Genomic DNA, 23,817 nt, shown 5'->3' on the forward strand with positions numbered 1-23,817 from the left:
CATAGTCTGTCTCTTGGAATGCCTCATTCCTCCAAGACTCAGCTCAAAAGTAACTCTATACTGGAAGGCTTTCCTGATTTCCCCAAATTCTCATTCCCCAAAGTACCTTATATTCTTTTCATATATATTATGAAGATACTATGATATTATATAGATACGTGCATGTATGTATGTGGTCTTCTCCTTTAGAATTTAGGCTTTTTGAAGAACTTTTTAAATTTACATCCTCAGGGCTTTGGTCAGTGCCTGGTACATGATAGAATCTTAATAAATCTTCAATAAATGATTGATTAATATGGTATTTTATCCATCAAAATGGGCTTAGTCTCACAGATTTTCCAAACTTTCCTTTAAAAATTTGCTACCTTTACAAAGCCACATAGCCATACAAGCAGAACACGCCAATTTTGACACTTTCGTACTTCATAAAAACTATTTTAGGTAAAGCCATTTGAAAATTTGTGCTAGAAGCTCTTTCTCACAACCGTATTATAATCTTCTTCAACTACATAAACATTCATTCATGCTCACTGCAGGTGGAATTTAGCAAAGAAAAATGTGCCAGAATCAGAGTTCTAAGGTTCATTTTTAAAAATATGCATTCAAAAGAACTGTTAATTAAGCAAGAAAACCATTCTACCATTTGGATCTTATTTTGCCCAATTAAATAATAAGCATTACATGCCCACTCTGTGTCAAGTCTTATGCTAGATGTTGGAGATATAAGTTCAAATAATCCATATTTGTAAGGAAATTGTTTCAAATAAAGTAAAAATTAACAATGTGAATCCTTACCTTTTACAGACAACAAAAGTGAAATATAAGCAATGGTTTCTTATTCTGTATATCACAGTATCACCATATGAGTGAAAAAAGATGAAATTAATAAAGAGCTCTTCAAAAACCTTGTCTGGAGAGTTTAGGCTCAGGTAGGCAACCATGTGGGATGATAAATGATGTTGCAAAATGCTTTTTGCTTTGACTCGCAAACCATTTCTTTCCACAGGGGAAAAAACAAAATGAGTCTTTACATTTGCTCTCAAGTAGACTGCAACAGTTTTCATTATGAAGTAATTATAATGGTAATGATGTTAGACACATTAAAAGAATTGTTTGTCCTTGGTTTTCAAAGAGGACCAATGACATTGGAGTGTAATGTAACTGGTGAGTGAATTGGATTTAAGTGAAGCAGATCTAGAGTCATCAGCCTCACCCTCTCTTCCAGATTTGTCAAAGTCCAGGGGCAGGAAAAAGGTCAAAAAATGACTATTGATGCCCAGGATGCAGTGGATGACCTTGGTGTCTTCGATGTCTCACCACACTCTTATATGTTCCATAGTGCCTCCTGCTTCAGTCATCTTCATGGCTTTGGAACAAATGGTTCTTACCTGCCAATTCTACCAGAAAAAGTCTCTGTGTGCTTGGGGTAGGCATCCTCCTAACTTACCAACATGTTTGAGTTTCACTAGTTACCCTCAATCTAGTTTAGCCCATCTATTCAGACAGTTTACCAAAGTGTGGCCACTGTACATACTACAGCTTTGGGAACCACAGGGGAAAGTTGTGTGGACACGAAAGATAGATAAGGAGCCCTGAAAAGAATTCAGTAAGTCCTCAAACCAGAAATGCTCATCCTCCTTGAACACACAATATACCCCTTAAAGAATTAAGAAAAACACAATGTGTATGTGTAGCAGTCAAAATTCAAACGTTAAAAATTTGGCCTATTTCTGAAAGTGTGGGTTTGTCATTACTGACTAATGATGAGAAATTAATTTATTTTACTTTTGCTCATCTCTTGAAAAGTGGAAAAGACTAAAAAGATTCTTTCTAAACTGTAAAGAACTGCTCCCAATTAATTTTTTTTACTAAAAGTTGACGATTTTTTGACTGCTGAGTAATAAACTCCTAAGAGTAACAGTTCAGATTTCAAATTCCAACAGATTTTTAACAATAATGGCACACATGGGTCAATCCTATAATTTGTAAAAATTATTCTCTCAATAAATTCCCAGATGTGCCACATTCATGAGTTGATGAGTAATTATAAAATAAAGATTAAAATCAAATTAAGTTAAAATATTTCCCAACAGTTTCTGAAACTCAATATTTTTCAAATAATTATTAGAGTACAAGCAAAAAGACCTTATCTGCATTTTCAGTTATGGCTACACTCTAGCATATGTAATTGTTTAAAACATGTAGATGATCTATAGTATTATTTGAAAAAGCAATCTGCAAAGTGAATCTGGGAGAAACATTTAAGTAGAATAAGTTTCAGAATAAAAAATGCATTTCTAAAGTAGGCTGATCACTTAAATTATGCCATTTCTTCTTACTCTGATAAATATATTCTTGACCTTACCTGTTAGTACATAGAAGACCACTGCCGAGAATTGCAGTTAACATAGCTATCAAACTTTAATATCATCTCTTTCATGTTACCAGTGGTGTGATTTTCTGTCATTACCAAGACAAGGCTCAAGATAGGAAGACAAATGTGTTGACATATTAGATAACCATATACTGTTTAAAGGACACAAAGGTAGCTTCAAAGGGGAAGAAAGAAACTTCACTTCAGGTCCTCTGTCATGTCATCAATTACAGGGCTGTCCTACTAATGACTAAGAAAAAACAGGGGAACCAGTGACAATGGACCCATTCATCTTCCTCTTCTCTGGAGAAGGTACACCTGTATCCCACTTCCCTCAGTCTCTTGCTACCAGCTCCCTCCCCAGCTTTAGCTCTCCATGACAGTTGAACTGAGAAATGTTACCTATCTATCATCCTTTCTCACTGAAAGGCACCTTGACTGCAGTTAACGACTATAACAAGATCAAACAAGAGACTCTCCCCCCTTTGTAAGCTGTTCCTTTGTTATTAGGCTCAATCTATATTAAGGAGGAAAAAACAGAATCCTTGATTGTGCTGGGAAATTAAGGAAGACTGTTTAGGTTTATTTTTATTATTAATTATTGTTTAGTGATTTTGTTCTTCTAGTTCATAAACATGAATTCATACCTCCATATATATATATATGCCTATTCAAATATATAAGATCTGAATTAAAAGAATTAAAACTGGTTATCCTTTTTTATCTTTTAGAGAAGCATAAATGCTCTGGCCTCCAAAAAAGGGAACATAATAATAAGTGTCTACAAACTCTAGCCAGTAAGCTTGATTTCAATTCCTGGGAAATTTCTAGAATAGAGCACCCCAAAGCTAGTGGGCATTTTAGGAAAGGAAATTGTGTCTACAAAGAACCAGAATGATTTAATAAAAAACAAATTTGTTCCACATCAACCACATTTCTTTTTTTCTTTGAACAAGATTGTTAAAGGGCTAGATCAGTTAAACACTTGATAAGTCTACTTTACTTAGATTTTAGGGAAGTATCTGATAAAATTAGTCATGCTATTCTTATGGAAAAGATGACAAGATGGTGGCAGAGTAGATACAGTACTTGACCTGAAGGCAAGGAAATGAGTTTGGTCCCTAGGTCTGTCTCTGTTCATCCTTCATTTTTGAAGAAGACAGTGACATCAGAGAAATGATGACATGACTTTCACTTGACTTTGTTTTGCATAAGGGAGGGCTGTGCAGGTCACCAACCTCACTTCTCCTCCAGAGCCATCTGGATCCAGTGACCAATTGGACAACCCTCAGGAAGTCACTTAATTTTGTTTGCCTCAGTTTCCTCATCCATAAAAAATTAGGTGGTTTGCCTGAATGGCTTCTAAGGTTCCTTCTGGTTTTAAATCTATGATATAATATAGGTTGGATGAAAGTACAGGAAGGCATATGTGAATGGTCAACTGGGTATCACAGTTTAAGAAGAATATTAATAATCTAGAAAATGCCTGTAGAAGGAAAACCAGAAAGAATACTGAAAACTATTGAGTACGTGTCACACGAGGCTTGACTGATAGAAATCAAACCTGGAGCGACTCAGAGATAACATGATAGCTGTGTTCAAGTATTTGGAAAGCTTACTTGAAATAAGGATTAGACTTTTAGAGGGATAATCTGGTACCGACTGTTGAAGTTGCAAAGCAGCTAATTTAGGTATGATGTCAGGAGAAGTCTCTTAATGATTTAGAAGTATCTCAAAGTGGAATGGATTGCCACTCAGGAAGTAATGGTTTACTCATTAAGGCCTTCAAGAAGAAGCTGGATTAATTGCTAATCAACAAGCACTTATTAAGTGCCTTCTATGGATCAGGACCCGTACTAGGTATTAGTGACACAAGACAAGAATGATACTGTTTCTGAAACTGTTGAATGAGCCAGAGATAGGATTCCTTTATGGGTATGCATTGGACTGAAAATGACGACTGAAACCTCCATGAGCTCTCAAATTTTATATTATATTAGTCATTTCTCAACTTCAGGTTTTTAGATGTATGAATAAACTATTGAAGCATTTCATTAACAATGTCCAGAAGTGATATTCTCAGTGAACAGGCAATATGACCTTGGGTGTTTGTATGGCAGATATAAAATTCTCTTTGCAATTGAAAATGGTCTCTTCCAAATAAAATGGCTTGAAGGAGCCCTCAAATGGTTCAATGTATTAAATTGTTGGACAGTATGACAAGGCATTTACTGTTTTTTAATAACTCAGCCATTTTCTTAGCAGATGATGCAGAACCAATTATAGCTATTAGACCAATTTAATCATGAAAAACAAATGACTACTAGATTATAATAGCTTGGCCAATTTCCTGGGTGTTTTCCCCTCAAAGCCAGTCTTATTTTAATTGCTTATCTTGAATGTTTTGAAGTCCTCTGAACAGGCTTAACTGTACTTCAAACAGGAAGTTTAAATGATTAGAAAGTGGGTTTATTTCTTTTAAAAAAAACTGAATTTTAAAACTATTTTTAGTCTTATGATAAAGCATTGTTTCTTATAATGATAACTGTCATTTAATATTTTACATTGATAGTTTTTTGATTAAAGAAATGTTACATTTTGAAATTTCAAATAACTCAGAACTTTTGGACAACTTGTTTGGGGGAGACTAGGGAGCTGAAACTAAAGATAAATGTGAAAGAAAATTATTTCTAATTCCAACCACTTTAAAGCCATGCCAGCAATGGCCAAGTGACATGACAACTAATTTTACACTCAAAACATAACTCCTGTTATAGGAGTTTGATAAAAGAACAGTATTGCACACAATCTTAATCTGATCTGTAAGAGATCCCTCAGTGATTAATAAATGTAGCTAACTGAAAATTTAAAATCAACAACAAGCTAATTGCATTTAAAGTAATAATATGTTCATGGCTCTTTATGTTCTATAAGATCACTTAACATACATAATAATAATTTAGTTAGTTCGCTTTCTCTTTGTTGTCTGTCAGGATTTCCACTGTGTGTGTGTTCGTCCTTCATTGCAGAAGAAGACCATGCCATCAGAGAAATGATGACATGACTTGAACTTGACTTTGTTTTGAGTGAGGGAGGGCTGTGCAGGTCACCAGCCTCACTTCTCCTCCAGAGCCATCTGAATCCAGTGGCCAGATATTTATCAGGATGACTGGAGATGACCCAGGATGAGGTAATTGGGGTTAAGTGACTTGCCCAAGGTCACACAGTAATGAGTGCCAAGTGCCTGAGGTGAGATTTGAACTCAGGTCCTTCTGACTCCTGCACTGGTGCTCTATCCACTGCACCACCTAGCTGCCCCAGGATTTCCACTACTCACTCCAAGGAATAAACTATTCCTCTATCTTTTTGCCATGGACTTAATTAAACCATTATTTTTTAATTGTACTTGTTAACTTTGTTTTAGCTCATACTTGGGGGTTTGGGTTTTGGGGGGGGGGGGTTTGTTTATTTTTTAATATTTTCTACTTTTAGGTCTATGTCTTTATTTTGTATTTGTCCTTGGGTGTGCTACATCTATTTCCATCTTTTTGACATATCATAAAATCATAAGAGATGTAAGTGATTTACCAGGCCCCATCCTTTCATTTTATAGAATAAGAGACTGAGGCCCACAGATGCCAAGTGGCTTGTCCAAGATTCCACAGAGAGTAGGCAGCAAGAACTCAATTTGAACTGAGGTTCTCTATCTTCAACTACAGTACATCTTCCTGTAGAAAGGTGATTGTGGCATCTGTTATGAGTGCCACAGAAAACTGAGATTAGGCTGGCACTCCACTCCTACTATATGGTCTCAAAAACACAAATATATGAGTCCTGGGAGACAAAATGCAATCAGATTGAACTTGTGATTTTCTTGGTATGAGACAACCCTAATAAGAAAATTTCTTCAACCAATGCTGATTGACACCCACTCTGCAACTGATGGTCTTAGAATAATGCCTGGGCCCTGAGAGGTTAAGTAACTTGCTCAGGATGATAGAGACAATAGGTGTTATGGGCAGGACCTGAACCCAAGTTAACTGGCACTCTGTCCAATACATGGTTCAGCTTCTCATGAACCCAGAATGAGCAAGGGAACTTACTGGGAAGAACAGAGCCCAACAGAAGAAGGAGGGAAAAGAGAAAGAGGAGACATGGGTCTGCCAGAGGAAATGAAGCAAATAGTAAATAACCAAAAAGGAAAACCTTGGTTTCCTCCATCAGTGGAATGAGTTCACCTTAGGGATGTCTATATCGTATATTAGTCTTTTTGTCAGAAGGCGGTGCTTCAGAGTACATCTGTTATCACCTGTCTCTAGATTACATATGTACTTGCTCAAAATGTCGTATGTTTTCATGGATTAAGATCAAATGAAACTAGAAAAACAATATTAGTATAGTCATATGTAGTTTTCTTTTCTCGAAAGAGTTCAGAAAGATTTCTTGAATAGAATTTGCTGTATTCATGCAATACAATACCAAAATAGAAAAGAATGGGAAAATACAGATTTCTATTTTGAAAGCGCAGTCCAATATTGGAGCCCTGAGGTATGACTAAATGCTCAAATTAAGGGCTTGCGATTTTCCTTTTTTCTATACATTTTAATGTAACATAAAAACCCACTTTAAATCAAATGAGTATTTTTTAGTAGTGAAATAACAAGTGAAATAATTTTTTCTCAGAATAAATACACATGAAATCATATCTTGATGATTAATTCTATGGACTTTGCTTAAGCTATAAAAATTTGAGTCATATGATTTGCAGATAGACAATGATTTGTAGAACATATAAAGACCTTACTCGCTTGTTTCCCTCAGGTTAGGAAAAATTACTATATTCCACTTAATAATAAACCAGAGAGAGAAGAAAAGAGATTTATTTTTGTTGTTATATTTCAGAAATAGCCTATCATTTGTGCAGCCTTCCAACACTGCATTATCTAGTGGTATTCCATTGCAGTAGAGATTATTATTTCATGGATTCAAATATATGAACAATATTTTATTTTTCCAAAGATAAATAAGGTGATACTTCAACTAAAAGAAGTCACCCTCTAAGCCTCTGGCAACAAAGCTTCTTGCAACAAAGTCAGTATAGGTGATCTCTCATCATACTCTCCCAAATGAATTTCAATACAGGAGCCACTAAACCAGTTCAACACTGAACCATAGCTAGAGTCTTTAGAACTGCCACAGTCAATATTTTCATCATAGCTTTGAGGGCCCAGAAGATGGGGCAACCCTTGGCCATAGCCAGAACCTACTGAATCCAGCCTGGGACCTAGGTGAGGACCCTGGAGCTCTTGCTTCCCTTTGATTTCTGCCAGCTCTGAGAGTCTCTGCATGGTTCAACAGGCCTAACAACAGCAGCTGGGAAGGCTCCTAAAATAGTAGTCTTAGTTCTCCACAAAAAAAATCAAATGCTAAAGTGCATTTGATTCTAGTGACCAAAGTGAATTTTATACTGGTGCCTTTGCCCAGAGTGAGGGACACTAGCAATTTTTCTGGTACTGCTCCTTCAAAATCCAGGACTCCTCTATGAGGTACATGCATGTGAGGTTACTGCCTCCAACTCAACTGTATCCTTTTCTCTGTTCCACATCTGGTTTTTTTTCTTTGCAAAGAGAAAAGAATACTCTCCAACCATAAAGTGATCTGCTAAGCCAAGTGGTAATAGAAGTCATGGAAAACAGAATGACGTTTCCACAGGCATAGTCATCATAAGGGCAGAGAACAGTTAAGGGGAAATCACATCCCAGGACCTATAAGGCCTGGTCACCAAAGTGTGAAATTACATGTAATCAGGGATATGATCCCAGAGCTATAACTAAGAATTCTGATGCATAGGGCAAATTCAGTTGGAGTCAAACAGATCTTCAGACACAAAATCCTATGGTTCAAGAGACAGAATGCCATGGATAGTCACCTTGAAAGGAGTATCATGGGTAGTTTGTACCAGATGGAAGGAAGTCTCACTGGGAAAGTACTAAGTCCACCCATCAGAGAATTCACTCTGACTCAGACCTACCTACACCTATCCAATAACCGAGAGAAGAAGGAATGAGGAACATGTAGGTTGGAGAGGGGCCGGCAGTGGCTAGAGAGGACATTCTCACAGTGGTGGAAATCTGAACCTGGAAACCTAGGGCCACTGAGAGAGTTGTGTTGGTTAAGTGGTACAAGGCTATTAAGGAACATGAAAACTTCTGGCAAACCATCCAGTAGGGGGATGGATTGAAAAGACAGAGAGCTTCCAAAGGGGCTAAAGACTAATTAGGAAGGGATATAGAAGGAACAAGAATGCATTCCTCAGTATGGATTCACTTCCTATTGATCTTGGAAAGATATTCTCCTACTAACGTCTCCTGAACTCTGTGGGAAGAAACCCTGTGAAGAAAAATTCTGCTCCACCCATTGCCAAATGCCAGTGCTTAAAGGAAGATCATTGGTTACCTTAGCCTAGTTAGCATTGTGTGTGGCCCTCCTCAGCCTCTGAGGCACTGAGCAGAAGGCCACCTGACAGCCAGGGAACCAGTTCAACTCACAAGCAAAGGAAGCAGTGTTTCATCCAAAGTAAAACTGGGAGAGAACCTCTTCCTGCATATGCCTCCAGCATTCTTGCATACTTCACCATCCATCCCAGGAAGCTTCTCTCTTCCTCTGGCCCTAATCTATCCCCATTTTTGTTGATTTTCCATAATCAGGTCCCATCTGCCAGATCATTCAGGTTGTCTAGTTACAATCAGTTTTTTTTTTTCCACCTCCCTATATCCCTGTAGTCCTCACCCATAGCCTCTCCCATTCCAGACTAATTTTCCCTCTGGTCTGAACTTATACCCCTTTTTGACTCCATTCTAGATACCCACTCACTGACCAATGTAAATGACAATCATGGAATATGGTAAATGGATATTAATCTTTCTTTACTTTGTTCTATAGAAACTATGTTCCTACCTCAGAACCATCATCGGTCCAGACCTGGCCTCCTCCCCACTTGGAATGGACTCTGAAAGACCACTTTTATGTTCTGCTCCCTACAAAAGAAAACTGCAGAACTCTAAAGCAACAGCAACACATGCCAACTCATTCACCTTTCTCTTCTTGATAGTTAACTGTAGATAGGACCCTATCAACACAACTTGTGTTTTGTCTAGGAAATCAATAAGCATATGCATCCATTTTCAGAGAATGGAGAAAAAAATGTTAGCTATTCTATGTATTTTTCTTGTAAAGGAATACCACAAATAAAAAATAGCTTAAGGTGGGTTTGGTTCTCTCCCAGTTTTATATTGGAAGTGGTCCTCGCATTGTTGTGAAGGACTAAGTTTATCAAAAACAGTCCTCGCATACTGTGGCTGTTACTGTGTATAATGTTCTCCTGGTTCTGCTCACTTCACTCAGAAAAAACAATATCAAAATTCATCTGGAAGAACAAAAGGTCCAGAATATCAAGGGAATTAACGAAAAGAAATGCTACGGAAGGTGGCCTACATACCAGATCTTAAATTATATTATAAAACAGTAATCATCAAAACCACTTGATACTGGCTAAGAAATAGAGGGGTAGACCAGTGGAATAGGTTAGGTACTTAAGTCACAGTAGTCAATCAATATAGCAGGCTACTGTTTGATAAACCCAAGGACCCCATCTTCTGGGATAAGAACTCATAGTTTGATAAAAACTGCTGGAGAAACTGGAAAATAATGAGGTAGAAACAGGGCATAGACCAATGCCTGACACCATAACGAGAATAAAGTCCAAGTGGGGACACGATCTAGGTATAAAAGCTGATCCTATAAACAAATTAGGTGAGCAAGGAGTAGTTTATTTGTCAGATTTATGGAGAAATTTATGATGAAACAAGAGACAGAGAACATTATGAAATACAAAATGGATCATTTTGATTACATTAAATTGAAACGTTTTCGCACAAATAAAGTCAATGCAACCAAGATTCGGAGGGAAGCAGAAAACTGGGAAAGAATTTTTGCAACTAGTGCCTGTGATAAAGGCGTCATTTCTAAAATATATGGAGAACTGGGTCAAAAATACAAGAATACAAGTCATTCCCGAATTGATAAATGACCAAAGGATATAAACAGGTAGTTTTCAAAGGAAGAAATTAAAGCTTTCTATAGTCACATGAAAAAAATGCTTTAAATCAGTTGATTAGAGAGGTGCAAATGAAAATAACTCTGAAGTACCACATCACACCTATCAGATTGGCTAACATGACAAAACAAGAAGATGATAAATATTGGGGAGGATATGGAAAAATTGGAACACTGATTCATTGTTGTTCGAGCTATGAGCTAATCCAACCATTCTGGAGAGGAATTTGGAACTATGCCCAAAGGGTTATAAAAATGTGAATTCCTTTTGATCCAGCAATACCACTTGTAGGGTTGTATCCCAAAGAGATCATAAAAATAGGAAAAGGATCTACATGTACAAAAATATTTATAGCAGCTCTTTTTTGGTGGACAAGAACTAGTAATCAAGGGAATGCCCATCAACTGGGGAATGGCTGAGCAAGTTATGGTATGTGAATGTAATGGAATACTATTGCACTATGAGAAATGAAGAACAGGAAGACTTCAGAAATACCTGGATAGGTTATGCATTTTAAAAATGAGTGGAAAAAAAGACTAAGTTGACTTCCCACTTCAAAAGGAAATAATTTAGAACAGATTTTAGATTCAAGGAGATTTAAATCAATAGGGCAGTTACTAAAGCAATATATTTTTATCTAAACTAGCACTTCATCATCATGGCTCCTTCATACTCGGGGACACCAAAGCTCTACTTCTCTTTCCCAAGATGAATGCCATCATTACTGGTTATGCAAGTAAAGTAGACTTATATTTTAAAAACAGCCACTCAGAGCAACTTGTAAATCCAGGCATACAACCATTCCATACTAAGAACGACATAGGACATCAGAGTCAATTACTAGATAAGGAATTTTTCAGAAGGCAAGATGAAATACTTTTCTCAACAAGATTAGCAAAAAAAAAAAAACAAAGAAAAAGAACATTTGAAATTTTTGAAAAGATAAACTGTCCAGTGAAATGAATGTTTCAAAGATGGTGATTATCTCACAAGTTTCTTTGGATAAGGAATAATTAATTATTAATCTATCAATTTTTAATTAACCTGAATTCTAACCTACCTGCAAATCAGGGTATCTAAACTAGATTTTGCAAATATTACAATGGAAAATGAAAAGAATAATCCATTTTCTGATAAGTTTCATAGCATGGCAATACGTCAGCATGGTGGGGCAGCAAGAGTATTAGTACTCAGTAGGAAGGTCTCTAACACTTAGGAGCAGTGTGATCCTGTGTGATCACTTCCCTCCAAGTCTCAGTTTTCTCATTCACAAAATGGGGATAATGATGGCACCAACCTTACAGAGTTGTGAGGATCAAGAGATAGAATCTCCATCAAATGCTTTGCAAATCTTAATGCACTAAACAAATGTCAGGTATTACTATAATATTTAAAAAGAGTTATCTTTGATAATGAAGTAATGTTCATAATAATTCCTTTTCAAATATGGAAATCACAAAATAATGTGTATAATATTTTAGAATAACTACATTGCTATCCCTTAGAAAAACAGAGAAAAGAATGCATCTTTCCCCGGCCTCCCATCTCTCCAGTCATTAATCAATGACTCTGGCAAAGTTACTTTTCCCTCTCGTCTCCATGACAATGCCCTATGTAGCCCTACATGGAAACTACTTTGCAGCTATGCAGTCTGTTCTAGAAGATCTCCAAGGAAAGAGTCTGTAGTTAACCTCAATTTTTCAGTTTCAGAATATACTGACAAAGAACTGGGAACGTACTGGGATGGTGATATGTAACAGTAATACTGTTTATGGAAAATGGTGCTAGCAGGGCTTGATCCTCTTCCTGGTGCTTCTCCCAGATCTTACGGTGTCTCTGTGACCCTCTGGACTGATTCTGAGCTGTGAAAGCCTATGGTAGACTGGGAGAACTGTTCACATGTGGACCTATAAGTCTCATTCAGTTCAAGAAGTTCCTCTAGGAACCCAGTCTAGTCAATGGTGATCAGATCATAGGGAGACATAACTCTAATTAGTATCTACCTCAAACACATAAAAATCAATGAGAACTCTGAGCAGCAGCTCCCTTCACCATGCCATAACCACATAACCAGGATTCAGTGGACTTCCCAAGTAAGATACATGCCAGGTTTCTCAAAACATTTAGGAGTTCTAGGGTATTCCAAGGGTTTTGGGGGGTCTCAGCCCACTTGGAGTTTCAAAGGTGTGATACAGAGGCAGCCTAGTTTGGATACTATGAGTCTGACTCTTAGAAGTAGCAAACTGCCCATTGTATTTTGTCTTTGGTAGAGTAGGAGTAGATCATGTAAGAGGCCCCTTGGTACGTACAAATAAAATATAAGTATAATATATTATAATTTATATAATTAAATAAATTTAGAATCTATATGATATTACATATACAGATATAAAACCCATGATATGGTGGATCGAACTGTGAGTTAGAAAGTCTTGGGTTTAAATCTTGCTTCTGACATGGAAGTCTAATCTGTCCTTCTATGCTCTCTCAATTCCACAAAGACCTGCCAGTGAGGGCAGTGAAAGAACAAATATCAGCCATGGAAGGGATGGTTTTCCCTGAGTTCATGCACCAAAAGCAAGAAAAGCCCACAGCCTTGTATCTAAAGTTACTATTCACGGCAGCGGCTGACAGCCACTCTGAGTTCAGCAAAGTAATTCTAAACAGCGAAAAACAGAGCCAGGCACACATGGCAGGCCACAAATGTAAGAACAAAGGGGACCAGGCCCAGTAGGAGCTAAATAGTGACATCTTCAGAAAGACAAGTGCTCTGTAGCCAGGAAGGTAGAAGCTGTCCCTCCAGGACTATGTCCTGACTTCACGTACTGTCTTTATGTGTGCATTCCTCCACATGTGTGGTTTGGCCTAAACAGCTTCTGCATGTGCACCCCAATATTAATGACCCTTATTTGTATGCTTCTCCACCTGTGTTCCTTGCACATCTGTACTTCCCACTAAAAGGAAGGTTGTTACCCTTAAAAGAAATACACAAACTTAAAACTTAGCAATTCAAAACATTTATGAAGCAACTACAATGTGCAAAGAGCTCTGTTATATCTTTGGAAGATACAAGGAAAATGAGTAATATTCAAACACTTTCATAATCTCCATTTTCTTCTTCTTCACTACAAAAAAAATTCTTTTCGTTTAATATTTTATACCTTCTTTTTAACTTCACCGCTAATTGAGTAAGTCACTTAATTCCCGTGTTCCTCATATGTGAAGTGCAATGATTGGGCTAGGTGATCCAGCTCTTAATTTATGATCCATGACCTGTAAATGTACCTTTTAATTCTCATAGTTCAAAATATTGGTATTCTATTGATCATAATTGAGTCACATTTACTAATTATCTCTTTAAAATATCTAATGCTCAAGTTCTTTTTAAAGATATTCTCAAAATTAATGTGACAAAAATTATTTTATCTTTTGTAAATAACTTTTTGATAAGTTTTTTTTGGAGGGGGAAACAATGCATTTAAGATTTCCTGAGATGCTGAAAAGACAATACCAAAAAATAGCTTCTCTCTGATTATCCTCCATTGACTTCTTATAATTTCATCTAGTCAGGAACATTTTGGAAAATCAAGTAAAAGCTTGGATTCAACACTATTCAATGTTCTGCAGATTCCCTGGGGTAGAGCATCTGGCCCACGTTCAAAGGACTAATAAATACAAAGATGAAAAATGAAAAATTTCCACTTTCAAACAGTGAAACAGTGTAAGAACATATAATTATAAATTAATGTAGAATATTATTAATTAAATAAGAGACGTTAAATAAAGTGGAAAAATTTTGAGGAGGAAAGCACGACTTCGAGTTGGAGGGTTCAAGGAAAGTATTTAAGCTGAGCCTTAAGTGAGATAAAGATTTCAATTGGTGAAATGTTGGGAGAAAGCCATTTGAGGTATTGAAAATGGCATTTGAGATGTGGCATATGGGCCAAATGAATGAAGACAGAAGGTAAGAGTGGATTGGGAAATACTGAATAATCCAATTGTTCTGAAACAGAGCACAGGAAGAGAGAGCTGGACAAGGAATGAGAAATCATCCAATTTAACTCCCTTATCCTTGACAGATAAGGAGAAATAAAAATAACCTGATCAAGAAATGAAGGAGCACAGCTGGAATTTGAACCCAGGCTTTCTCACAATGAATATAGTCTTTTTTTCCACTGCACTACAAACTCTCCTGACTAGTATGAATGTAGACTTGAAAGTTTTATCAGGAATATGAAGGACCTTAAAATAAAGCCTGAGGAGTTTGGATTTTATTCAGTGTTATCCCAGATCAGGTTACATCAGTAAATAACTGTGTTTAATCACATAATTCATACTTTTTAAAGATACACAGTCATTTGAAATCATTGACAATTCATTAATGACTATAAAAATTTACGTAACTCAATACTCATACACCAAATGATATTCATAACGTTTTTGCAGGCTTATTTTTCTTTGTCAGTTCAAGAAAAACATTTTATCATGTGATTCATCATGACATACATTTACTTTATTTAGGACAATGAACTGCATCCTTAAAGCCATATTTCTCAAAAACCTTACCTTTGACACGGGGGAGAAGTTATTAAGCACGTAAGGTTCAGCATGCGAAGCTACTACAAATTCTAGAAAAATTTCTATAAATCAATCGATTATAATTAATCCTGCAAGGGAGAGTTAGTTATATAATCACATAGAACTCATTCTTGAAAGAGTTTCTAACAAGAAAAATTAAAATATTTCAGCATTATAAAATTAGCCAAGTGAAGAAAAAATAGAGAACTATTATGGTGAACCCCTCCATAAGTTAACAAGATAAAAAAAAGCAATTATGAATCAGATTTTTAAAATCCTACACTTCCTTTAGTTTCCTTTTTGATTATCATAAAGTCCAGAGGCATAAAAGCAGCCTTTGTTGATTAAGATTCTCAATTAAAGTAGCCAAGTTCACCAAAAATAAGCAGTGTTCCATTAACTGACTAAATCATGATTTCCTTTGAATCAATACATCAGTTCAATAAAAACTTACATGAAAGATCTCAAAGTAGCAATGCAAGAAATAGCTAATCCTCCTACATAAATATTCACATGCAAAAAAGTGCTGTGATATATTTGAATAATTTTTATACCATTTCAGATTAGTGAATTATCAAGCCTCCCCTTCCCTGCTAGAGTTTTGACAATTATCAAACACCAAATCAAAACACAGTAAATCCTACATTTCTGGCAAGTACTCTAAAAATATGACATAGATGAAAATAAAGCATTATGGACACACCTTGTAAGTTCCAGGACCAGGAGTTATACTCTTAGGTTCCACAAAGCGCTTTTCTTTCTTTAGAAATAAGGACAACTTAGGACATGTCTTGAAAACTGGATTGTATGAAGCAGGTCCTATGGAGAAACATAGAACTTGGTAAGTAAAGGATGATTTTTTTAAACAACTAAAAATTTATCTTAAATTCTTATGTTTCATTATTTTTCTTAACATTAAACAATGAATATTGGTATAATCATGTTTAATAACCATTTACATTTAAAATACTTTATTTCAATGCATAAAGTATCCTTTTCTCAGCGAAAACCTCCAAATTCTCAACAGAACTCTGCTCCTTCATTCTTGTTGCCTTTTTCTTCTATAGCTAAGGTACTTCCTGTACTGTTCATGTATTTTTGCTTAATTCAAAGATCTTTTCCTTTTAAATCACATGGAAGCTTAAGTCACGTGTTGAGAGGAGCTTGCAGAACAGGAGAAACAGAAAGTATGGAGCAGAACCATGAGGAAGTTGGTGGGAGGGGTTGGGGTGGAGCAGAGAGGAGGCATGTAGGCAAGGTTACAGTTGGGAGTGCTTGCTTGTGAGAAGGCCCCAGCACGGCATGGCAGGGGAGACCTGGGAATGGTATTGTCCTCCTCTGCGCTAATATGTATTGATTTCTTGGCTACTATGATCGATTTGGCTTTCTGGTTTGGTTTTGGCTTTCTGGTGTTAGAGTAAATGTTTTTCTGCTGCCTTCTATGTGGAGCGCCTGTTACACTTTGTGATTAAGAACCAGCATATTCATAGTTACCCTCAGTACTATGAATATTGCCTTGGCAATACACCTCCACACTCCATTTTCTGCTTCTACATTTTTTTCACTTTGTATTATTTCATAAAGACTTTCCCAGATTTCTTTGCATACCTTATACTTACCCAACTTAATCACATCACAATACTCCACTATAGTGAGTTCCATAATGTATTTAAACATTCCCCTGCTATTTAATACTCATATTGCTTCCAATGATTTGTGTGTTTTTCTTCATTTTTATTTTAGACTCAAACACCAGAACACAAATACATAATAAAGAAACGAAAACATATCATAAACTTAAATACTAAAACTTAAATATAAAGAAAGAAGAAAAAACATGTCATATGCATAGAAAAACATAAGAGAGGATTCAAAATATGCAACAATAAATTTTCATTTCAAGAAAGCCTGTATGATAATTACTATATGTTGTGTTGAGAACGGTCCATCTTTTTTTTTTTTTTGCTTCCTTATAAGCTATTTTTCATTTTCTACTGTGCACTTTTTTACTTTGCTTTTCCCCACAGAAGACTACAATTAAGTGTGAATATATTTCTCTATAGCTATAGATATATACATACACATATACATATATGGACATGTACTTTTCCAAACAAATCCTACTCCTGATCTTTATTTTTATGCCAGTGCATATCTCTTGTTTCCTATCCCTCCTGCCTCCTTGACTTCTACCCACTATCTTGCCCTCCTATTACTTGCCTACCCCCCTCCAAGGATGCCTCTCTTATCCACCCATTCCCATAAATCTAAATGCCTTTCTATACCCCCCTTTACCTACTCCCTCACCCTCTCCTATAAAGATCCCTCCCTTGTCCTCCTCCCCTCTCCTTGCCCCCTACTATTTAATTTTTCCTGAATTTAGAAGACTTTTATACTGTCCTAAATATATACGTATTGTTCCCTCTCAAACTCATTCCCTACGAAAGTAGGTTATCAGAAGTACCAGCCCTCCTCCCTCATCTAATTCTCTTTATCAATTCTTGTCTTGCACCTCATTTGTATAAAATAATTACTCTTTTTAGCTGTTCTTAAATGGTCTTACTTTTTAAATTCATATCATGCTTAGGTTTACCCTAATCTTTCTTATGAGTGACCCAATTATTAACAAGAATCTCAGATATGCATTTTACATTTACATATGTAAAAAGTAAATGGTCTGTTCTTATTGAATCCCTTATAATCAGTCTTTGATATGCACCTTATATTTCTCTTGGATCTTGTATATTAAATCTTTAATTAAGCTCAGGTTTTTCTTTAACAAAGTCTTGAAAGTCTGACAGTTGATCAAATGTCCATTACTTTTTCATTCAGGATAATACTTAACCTTGCAAGGTATGATATTTTTGGCTTGGAGGCCCAGTTCTTTTGATCTTCCATATATAGTGTTCCAAGATCTGCAGTCCTTTAATGTCTCTGCTGCTAGATCTTGTGTGATTCTAATTGTGGCACCATCTTATTGAAATTGTATTATTCTTGCTGCTTTTAGTATTTTATATTTGAGCTGGGGGTTTCAGGATTTGACTATGACATTCCTACAAGTTCTCCTCATAGCATCTGTTTCAACTGATGATTGATGGATTTTTTCTACTTCTACTTTCCTCCCTTGTTCTAATGCTGCAGGACATTTAAAAAAAATATTTCTTGTATTATCGTATCAAGATTCTTTTTTGTCATGCTCTCAGTTAGTCCAATTATTTTTGTTTTCCCTTCTTGATCTATTCTCTAAATGTGTTGTTTTTTTATAAGATGTTTCACTTTCTCTTCTATTTTTACATTACTCACAACTCGTTGAATTATTTCTTGATCTCTTATAATTTCACCAGCTTTACTTTGCACAATTCTAATTTTCAAGGTGTCATTTTCTTTCTTAAGATTCCTGATCTTCTTTTCTAATTGGTTGACTTTCCTTTCATAATCTTCTTGTTTTTCTTGCATTATTCTTTTTTTTTTTTTTTTTTTTTTTTAGTTTTTCCTCCATCTGTGTCATTTGATTTTTGGGCAGATGACCATTTGACATTATTCTTTGGGGGTTTCTTTACTTTAATATGCTCCTCTGAAGTTGAACCCCAGTCTTCTCTACTCCTATGATAGCTTTCTATGGTTAATTCTTTCTCCTTTGCCTGTGCATTTTTTTGTGGTAATAGATTAAATTTTGTAATCACATCTAGCCCTGGGGTGTGGGGGATGGTGCCTCTTGCCCCAGATTTCAGTTCTCCCCTCTTGTCTGGAACCAAAGTCAACCCTCTAACCTCCTAAAGTGCCTGGAGCCAGGGGCATTTTGCCACATTGCTTCTGTACTCATCTGGCACATTCTGGTTCCTTCCCAACCACCCTCCCCAGCACAGCTGGGTGTGGCAGTCCTTGTCAGAAGAGATTCCTTAATCTTCCTGTGCTCAGCTGTCCAACTCCCCTCTCTATCCTGGGGTAAAAGTTGCTGTGGCCAAGGCAGTCTCTCAAACCAACTAACCCCAGGGCTTGCTGCTTGTTGTCTAAAGGGACCCTAGTCTGGAGGTGTTTGCTGTTCACAGGGACCAAATGACATCCTGGGATTTTAATTCTGACCTTCTCAAATTGTCCCAGGAAAACCCCCCGTTGTGCTCCCTAGTCTTACTTATTTTACCCACAATATCATCGGGTGCTATTTTATCTCTTTTGTGGGGAAAATCTTGAGAGCTTGGGATTTTCTGACCTACTCTGCCATCTTCCCACAATCCTGTGTGTGCGTGTGGGGGGGTGGGGTGGGGGGGTGGTTGTAATTACATTGCTGCTCTGAAAATCTTTATGAAAACAAAGTCTATTTTGTGTTTTGCTTTTTGATTACTCTTGCAGGATGTATTCCCAACAATGGAATTCCTGGGTCAAAGGAAATGATGATTTCTGTAACTTCTCCTAAGTACCGCAATACCACTGTCCCCAAGATCTAACAACTTGCAATTCCACCACCAATTAAAGAAATGGATCCTTAAGTCTTGCCAGTTTTCAGTTTCATAACTTGAAAAAATTCTGTCCATGGTAAAGGAATATTAATTTCTTTCCCCTTTTCTGTTCATAGACTTAGGAACTGTAACTAATGCAATGAGCCATTCAAACTCTAGAAGACGGATGTTGAGGTACGGTTCTTACCTCTTGGCAGGTGTGCTGGATAGAGAATGAAATATACAGTTTAAGGCAAGATCAATGTGTGATTTCATTTTGCTTCATCTAGTTATTGGTTATGAGGAGGGTTCTCATTTTGGTAGGAAGTGTTAAGAGGGAGTATAAAAGGAAAAATGGTAGAGGAAAAATGTTGATAAAACATTTTTTAAAAACACAGAAGAGAGAAGGAAGACCAGACAGGGGAAACAAAAAAGCAGGGCAGTTTGGCTACTATTGTGCTAAATGCAATATATACTTTCTAAAAAAAAGGAACAAACTACATGTAATAGATTCATAGTTTCATATATTACCCTCTGTCTCTTTTCTTATTTGTATATGGAAATGTGTATGTTAACTGATATTTGCCAAACTCATAATAAAAAGGGGGATAGAAGAATATATGTTCATAGAAACTAAATGACCATTAAGATAATATGCACAAGAAAAAACAACCCCAAAATGAACTCTGTGGACAGAAAACAACCAATCTTGACTGAGATGAAGAGATGAGAAGATCACCATTCCTCCCTTCTTTACAGAGGTGGGGGCTGGAGTATGGAAATTTCATATGCTGTTATATTCAGTCATTTGTTCATTAATTTTGCTGAATGATTCTTTCCTTTTTTTTGTTTTTGATACCAAGGGATAGATAGATCTTTGGGTAGGGAAAGGTGTGGTATACATCTAGAAGTTAACGTAAATGCAAGCTATATCAAAAAGAAAAGAAGGAATAGAAAAAGAACATTTTCTCTCCATATCTTCTGACATGTTATCCACTGTCAGCTTCGGATGATCCATGGGACGTTTTAAGTGTTTCTCATATGTATCACATGTTAAGTTTTTATCTGTCATATTTTCTATGAATGTTTTCCTAACCTGTTTTTCCTTTTTTTAATTCCATAGGTTTGGGTATATAGAATATTGGATTTTTTTTTAATTTTCACCTACTGAAGGACTTCTATGTTGTCCCTAATAATTCCTCACTTGACTGAAATCTACCTTCTACAATTAAATTATTCTACATTATTTTTCCACCTTTTTAATAGTTAAAAAAAACTGAGTCCCTCAGGAGAAATCAATAAGCTGTATGATGTGAGATGTGAGTCTCAATCCCTCTCCTTTGAGACTGCCAAATAAGTTTTCTCAATACATGTTAAATAATGAGTCCCTTCCCCAGTTTTTATTTTCTGTAGTTTCATAAATACTAATCATTTGCATACATGATTTATTCACATTACACGTTTAAATATTACTAAAATTGAGCATCCTGACACCCTCTTTTTTGTCCTTTAAAATTCAGACTTTGAAACATTATAAACTAATAATAGTGAGTACTTTTATTTACACAATTAGGCCTTTCTAGCAAGATGCAAGTCAGCATTTATTTTCCCCATCTAAGATAACTTCTGCCTTCTTAAACTTTTTCAGAATAGGATTATGGCAACTCAGAGTTGGAATGTACCTGAGAACTCATCTAACCAACTCATGCCTGAAATGGAAATCTCTTTTACAACATCACTGATATTTGACCAAACTGTATTCACTTGAAGACTTCCAGTAACAGGGAACTCACTACCTTCAGAAACATTCAATCCTGCTCTTGGGTAGTTCAAATGATTAGGAAGGTGATTTTTTTCCTCTATATTATATTGAAATTGGCATTTTAAAAACTTCTATCTGCTTTCCTCTGGGGCTAAGCAGAATGAGGCTAATCCTTTCTCACTTTGAAGCCTTTCAAGTCCCAGAAGACAGCTACCACATTCTCCGTACATCTTCTCTTGCCTAAGTCAAATCTCTTCATTTACTTTTCCAGATTCTCACATGCCATGGTTTCAAGTTTCCTCACCAAAGTAGTTGAACTTTTCTAAATACTCTCTACCTTGCCTATGTCCTTTCTAAAGTGTGATGCCCAAGACCTGGTAGGATATATCCTGACCAAGAAAAGTATACTAGGATTATTATCTCTCTTATTTCTGGACACAATATCCCTTAAATTATCATTTACCTTTTCAGAAATGCTTTTAATGTGCCCAGTAAAATGTAACTTCCTTAAAAATATAGACTATATCTGATATTTCTTTGCATCCCCTTTTAACAGTTTTATGGACATTGTAGATTCTCAGCAAATGACTACAAGAAGAAACGAAACATAAAGAGAAGACCGTTGTATTGACTAATTTTTACTGTAATATGTCTAACACGAGAGATGAAAAAATTTCTACTTAACACTTGGTTTACATCCCTTTTCTATATTTGTCAAGTAGCAATTTCTGTTTGAGCATTTGTTTTTGAGTTTCATGAGGCAAATGACTTCTTCTTATTTAATTGGTGTTCGCTGTCCTCATTTCTATCCCCACCTTGCAATGTCTGCTAGAGTTCAGATTAAGTATTAAATAAAGTTTTGCTGAAGTTGAAGGAAGGAATGAATCTTGGGTCGTATTTCCAAGGAATGGAAAGTGGAAAACAGAGAAGACACGAGAGATAGATAGATAGATAGAGAGAGAGAGAGAGAGAGAGAGAGAGAGAGAGAGAGAGAGAGAGAGAGAGAAGAGAGAGAGAGAGAGAGAGAGAAAGAGAGACAGACAGACAGACAGACGGACAGACAGACAGAGAGAAGAGAGAGAGAAAGAGTAGTGAAAAAGGTAAGACTAGTGTACTGAAACAGAAGCCAGGTGAGAACTGAATTTCAGAAGATCAGGGTGTCATATCACTACAGAGGGGCCAAGAAGAATGCTAAGTAAGATGAAGTTATCAGAGATAACCACTGGGAAGTGGTTCTGCACTTTCAGGAGAGCAATAAACATAGAAATTGGGCTGCAGGGAATTATGGAGTGAATAAGTAGTGAGGGGCAATGGAAACAATAGGCATAGGAAACTTTAAAAGTTTATCAGTGAAAGAAAGTCAGGGAATACGATGTCACACAGGGGAATGAAGTAAGGTCAAGAAAATGTTTTATCATCTTGTCTTGTGCTTTCCAGAATAGGTGAAAATTTCATATCTGGAGACTGAGGGAAAGAAGTCCATGGAGAGGGAAAAGTTGGAGACGCTATAAAAAGGGGGCTGGGTGAGAGTAGAGGGATATAGTTGAAGTGCTAAGCTCCTAGACAAGTCAGGTAACAAAGAGGTTAACTGTGAAAAGGAAGGACACCTCTTTCTCTGAGAGAGGACAGGGGAAATGGACTTAGGGGACAGATAACCTGAAACAGAGACAAGAGAAGATTGAAGAGTTCATACCAGATGGCCTTAATTTTCCCTGAAAGGTCATAAAGACAACTCTGAGGTTACAGCTATGACAATGATATCTTTGGGGTTTCTGAGGAAAGGAGAAGGGTTTGGAACAGTTGTCATAAAGAGTGATTGGGGAATCAAAGAAGAATCAAAACTTGCTGAGGTACAGTGAGAACTGAGGTTAAATAGCATGAAATTGTAGTGGGTCAGTTTTACATGGCTTTGTACCTTTTCCCAGCAGTCCTTTCTTGTGTCTGGGGAGCACGACGAGAAAAAGTACACTCAATGTTGAGTCAATATTGATTCAAGTATGAAGACTTTTACAGCAGGCACTGCAAAATACGCTAAGAGTTAGGAAATTTAAAGGGTAGTTAGGTGGCACAGAGGCTAGAGACCTGGCCTAGAGACCAAAAGACCTGAGTTCAAATCTGAACTCAGACGCTTACTAGCTGTGTGACCCCAGGCAAGTCACTGAAGCCTGTTTACCTCAGTTTCCTCATCAGCAAAATGAACCTGAGAAGGAAATGACAAATGATAAGACAAAAAGGAATTAGAAATTTTTTAATGGAATTAGAAATTTTGAAATAGGAAAGAAAGAGCAGGGAAACAAACACTGAGTTCAGCATCTCTCAAAATTGCCCTTATCATCTTCTCACCATACTGCCTACACTCTGATAATCGTCCTCATTTTCATTTCACTCCTCCTGCCTCCTCCTCCCAGCCTTACCCTTCATCCCTGGGTCACCCAGTCTGGCAGTTGAGCTTTTGCTTAAATCATATCAGGAAGCAGGTTTATAGAATACTTCCAGGCCACCTTCCCACTCCTACTTCTTCTCACTTTCCTTTTGTGTGTTCCCATCTTTC

At 36.6% G+C, this 23,817-nt stretch overlaps 1 protein-coding gene across 2 annotated transcripts in view; it reads right to left on the bottom strand.

Annotated features, from left to right (window-relative positions):
* STPG2 (sperm tail PG-rich repeat containing 2) overlaps positions 1 to 23,817 on the bottom strand; it is a 579,741-nt gene that overhangs the window by 243,766 nt on the left and 312,158 nt on the right. For both annotated transcript variants that reach the window (XM_072624685.1, XM_072624686.1), the window contains exon 12: positions 15,772 to 15,887. In XM_072624685.1, coding sequence (XP_072480786.1) covers positions 15,772 to 15,887 — 116 coding nt within the window. The remainder of the gene's footprint in view (positions 1 to 15,771; positions 15,888 to 23,817) is intronic.

Source organism: Notamacropus eugenii, chromosome 7 (assembly GCF_028372415.1).
Source record: "Notamacropus eugenii isolate mMacEug1 chromosome 7, mMacEug1.pri_v2, whole genome shotgun sequence".
Lineage (NCBI taxonomy): Eukaryota > Metazoa > Chordata > Mammalia > Diprotodontia > Macropodidae > Notamacropus > Notamacropus eugenii.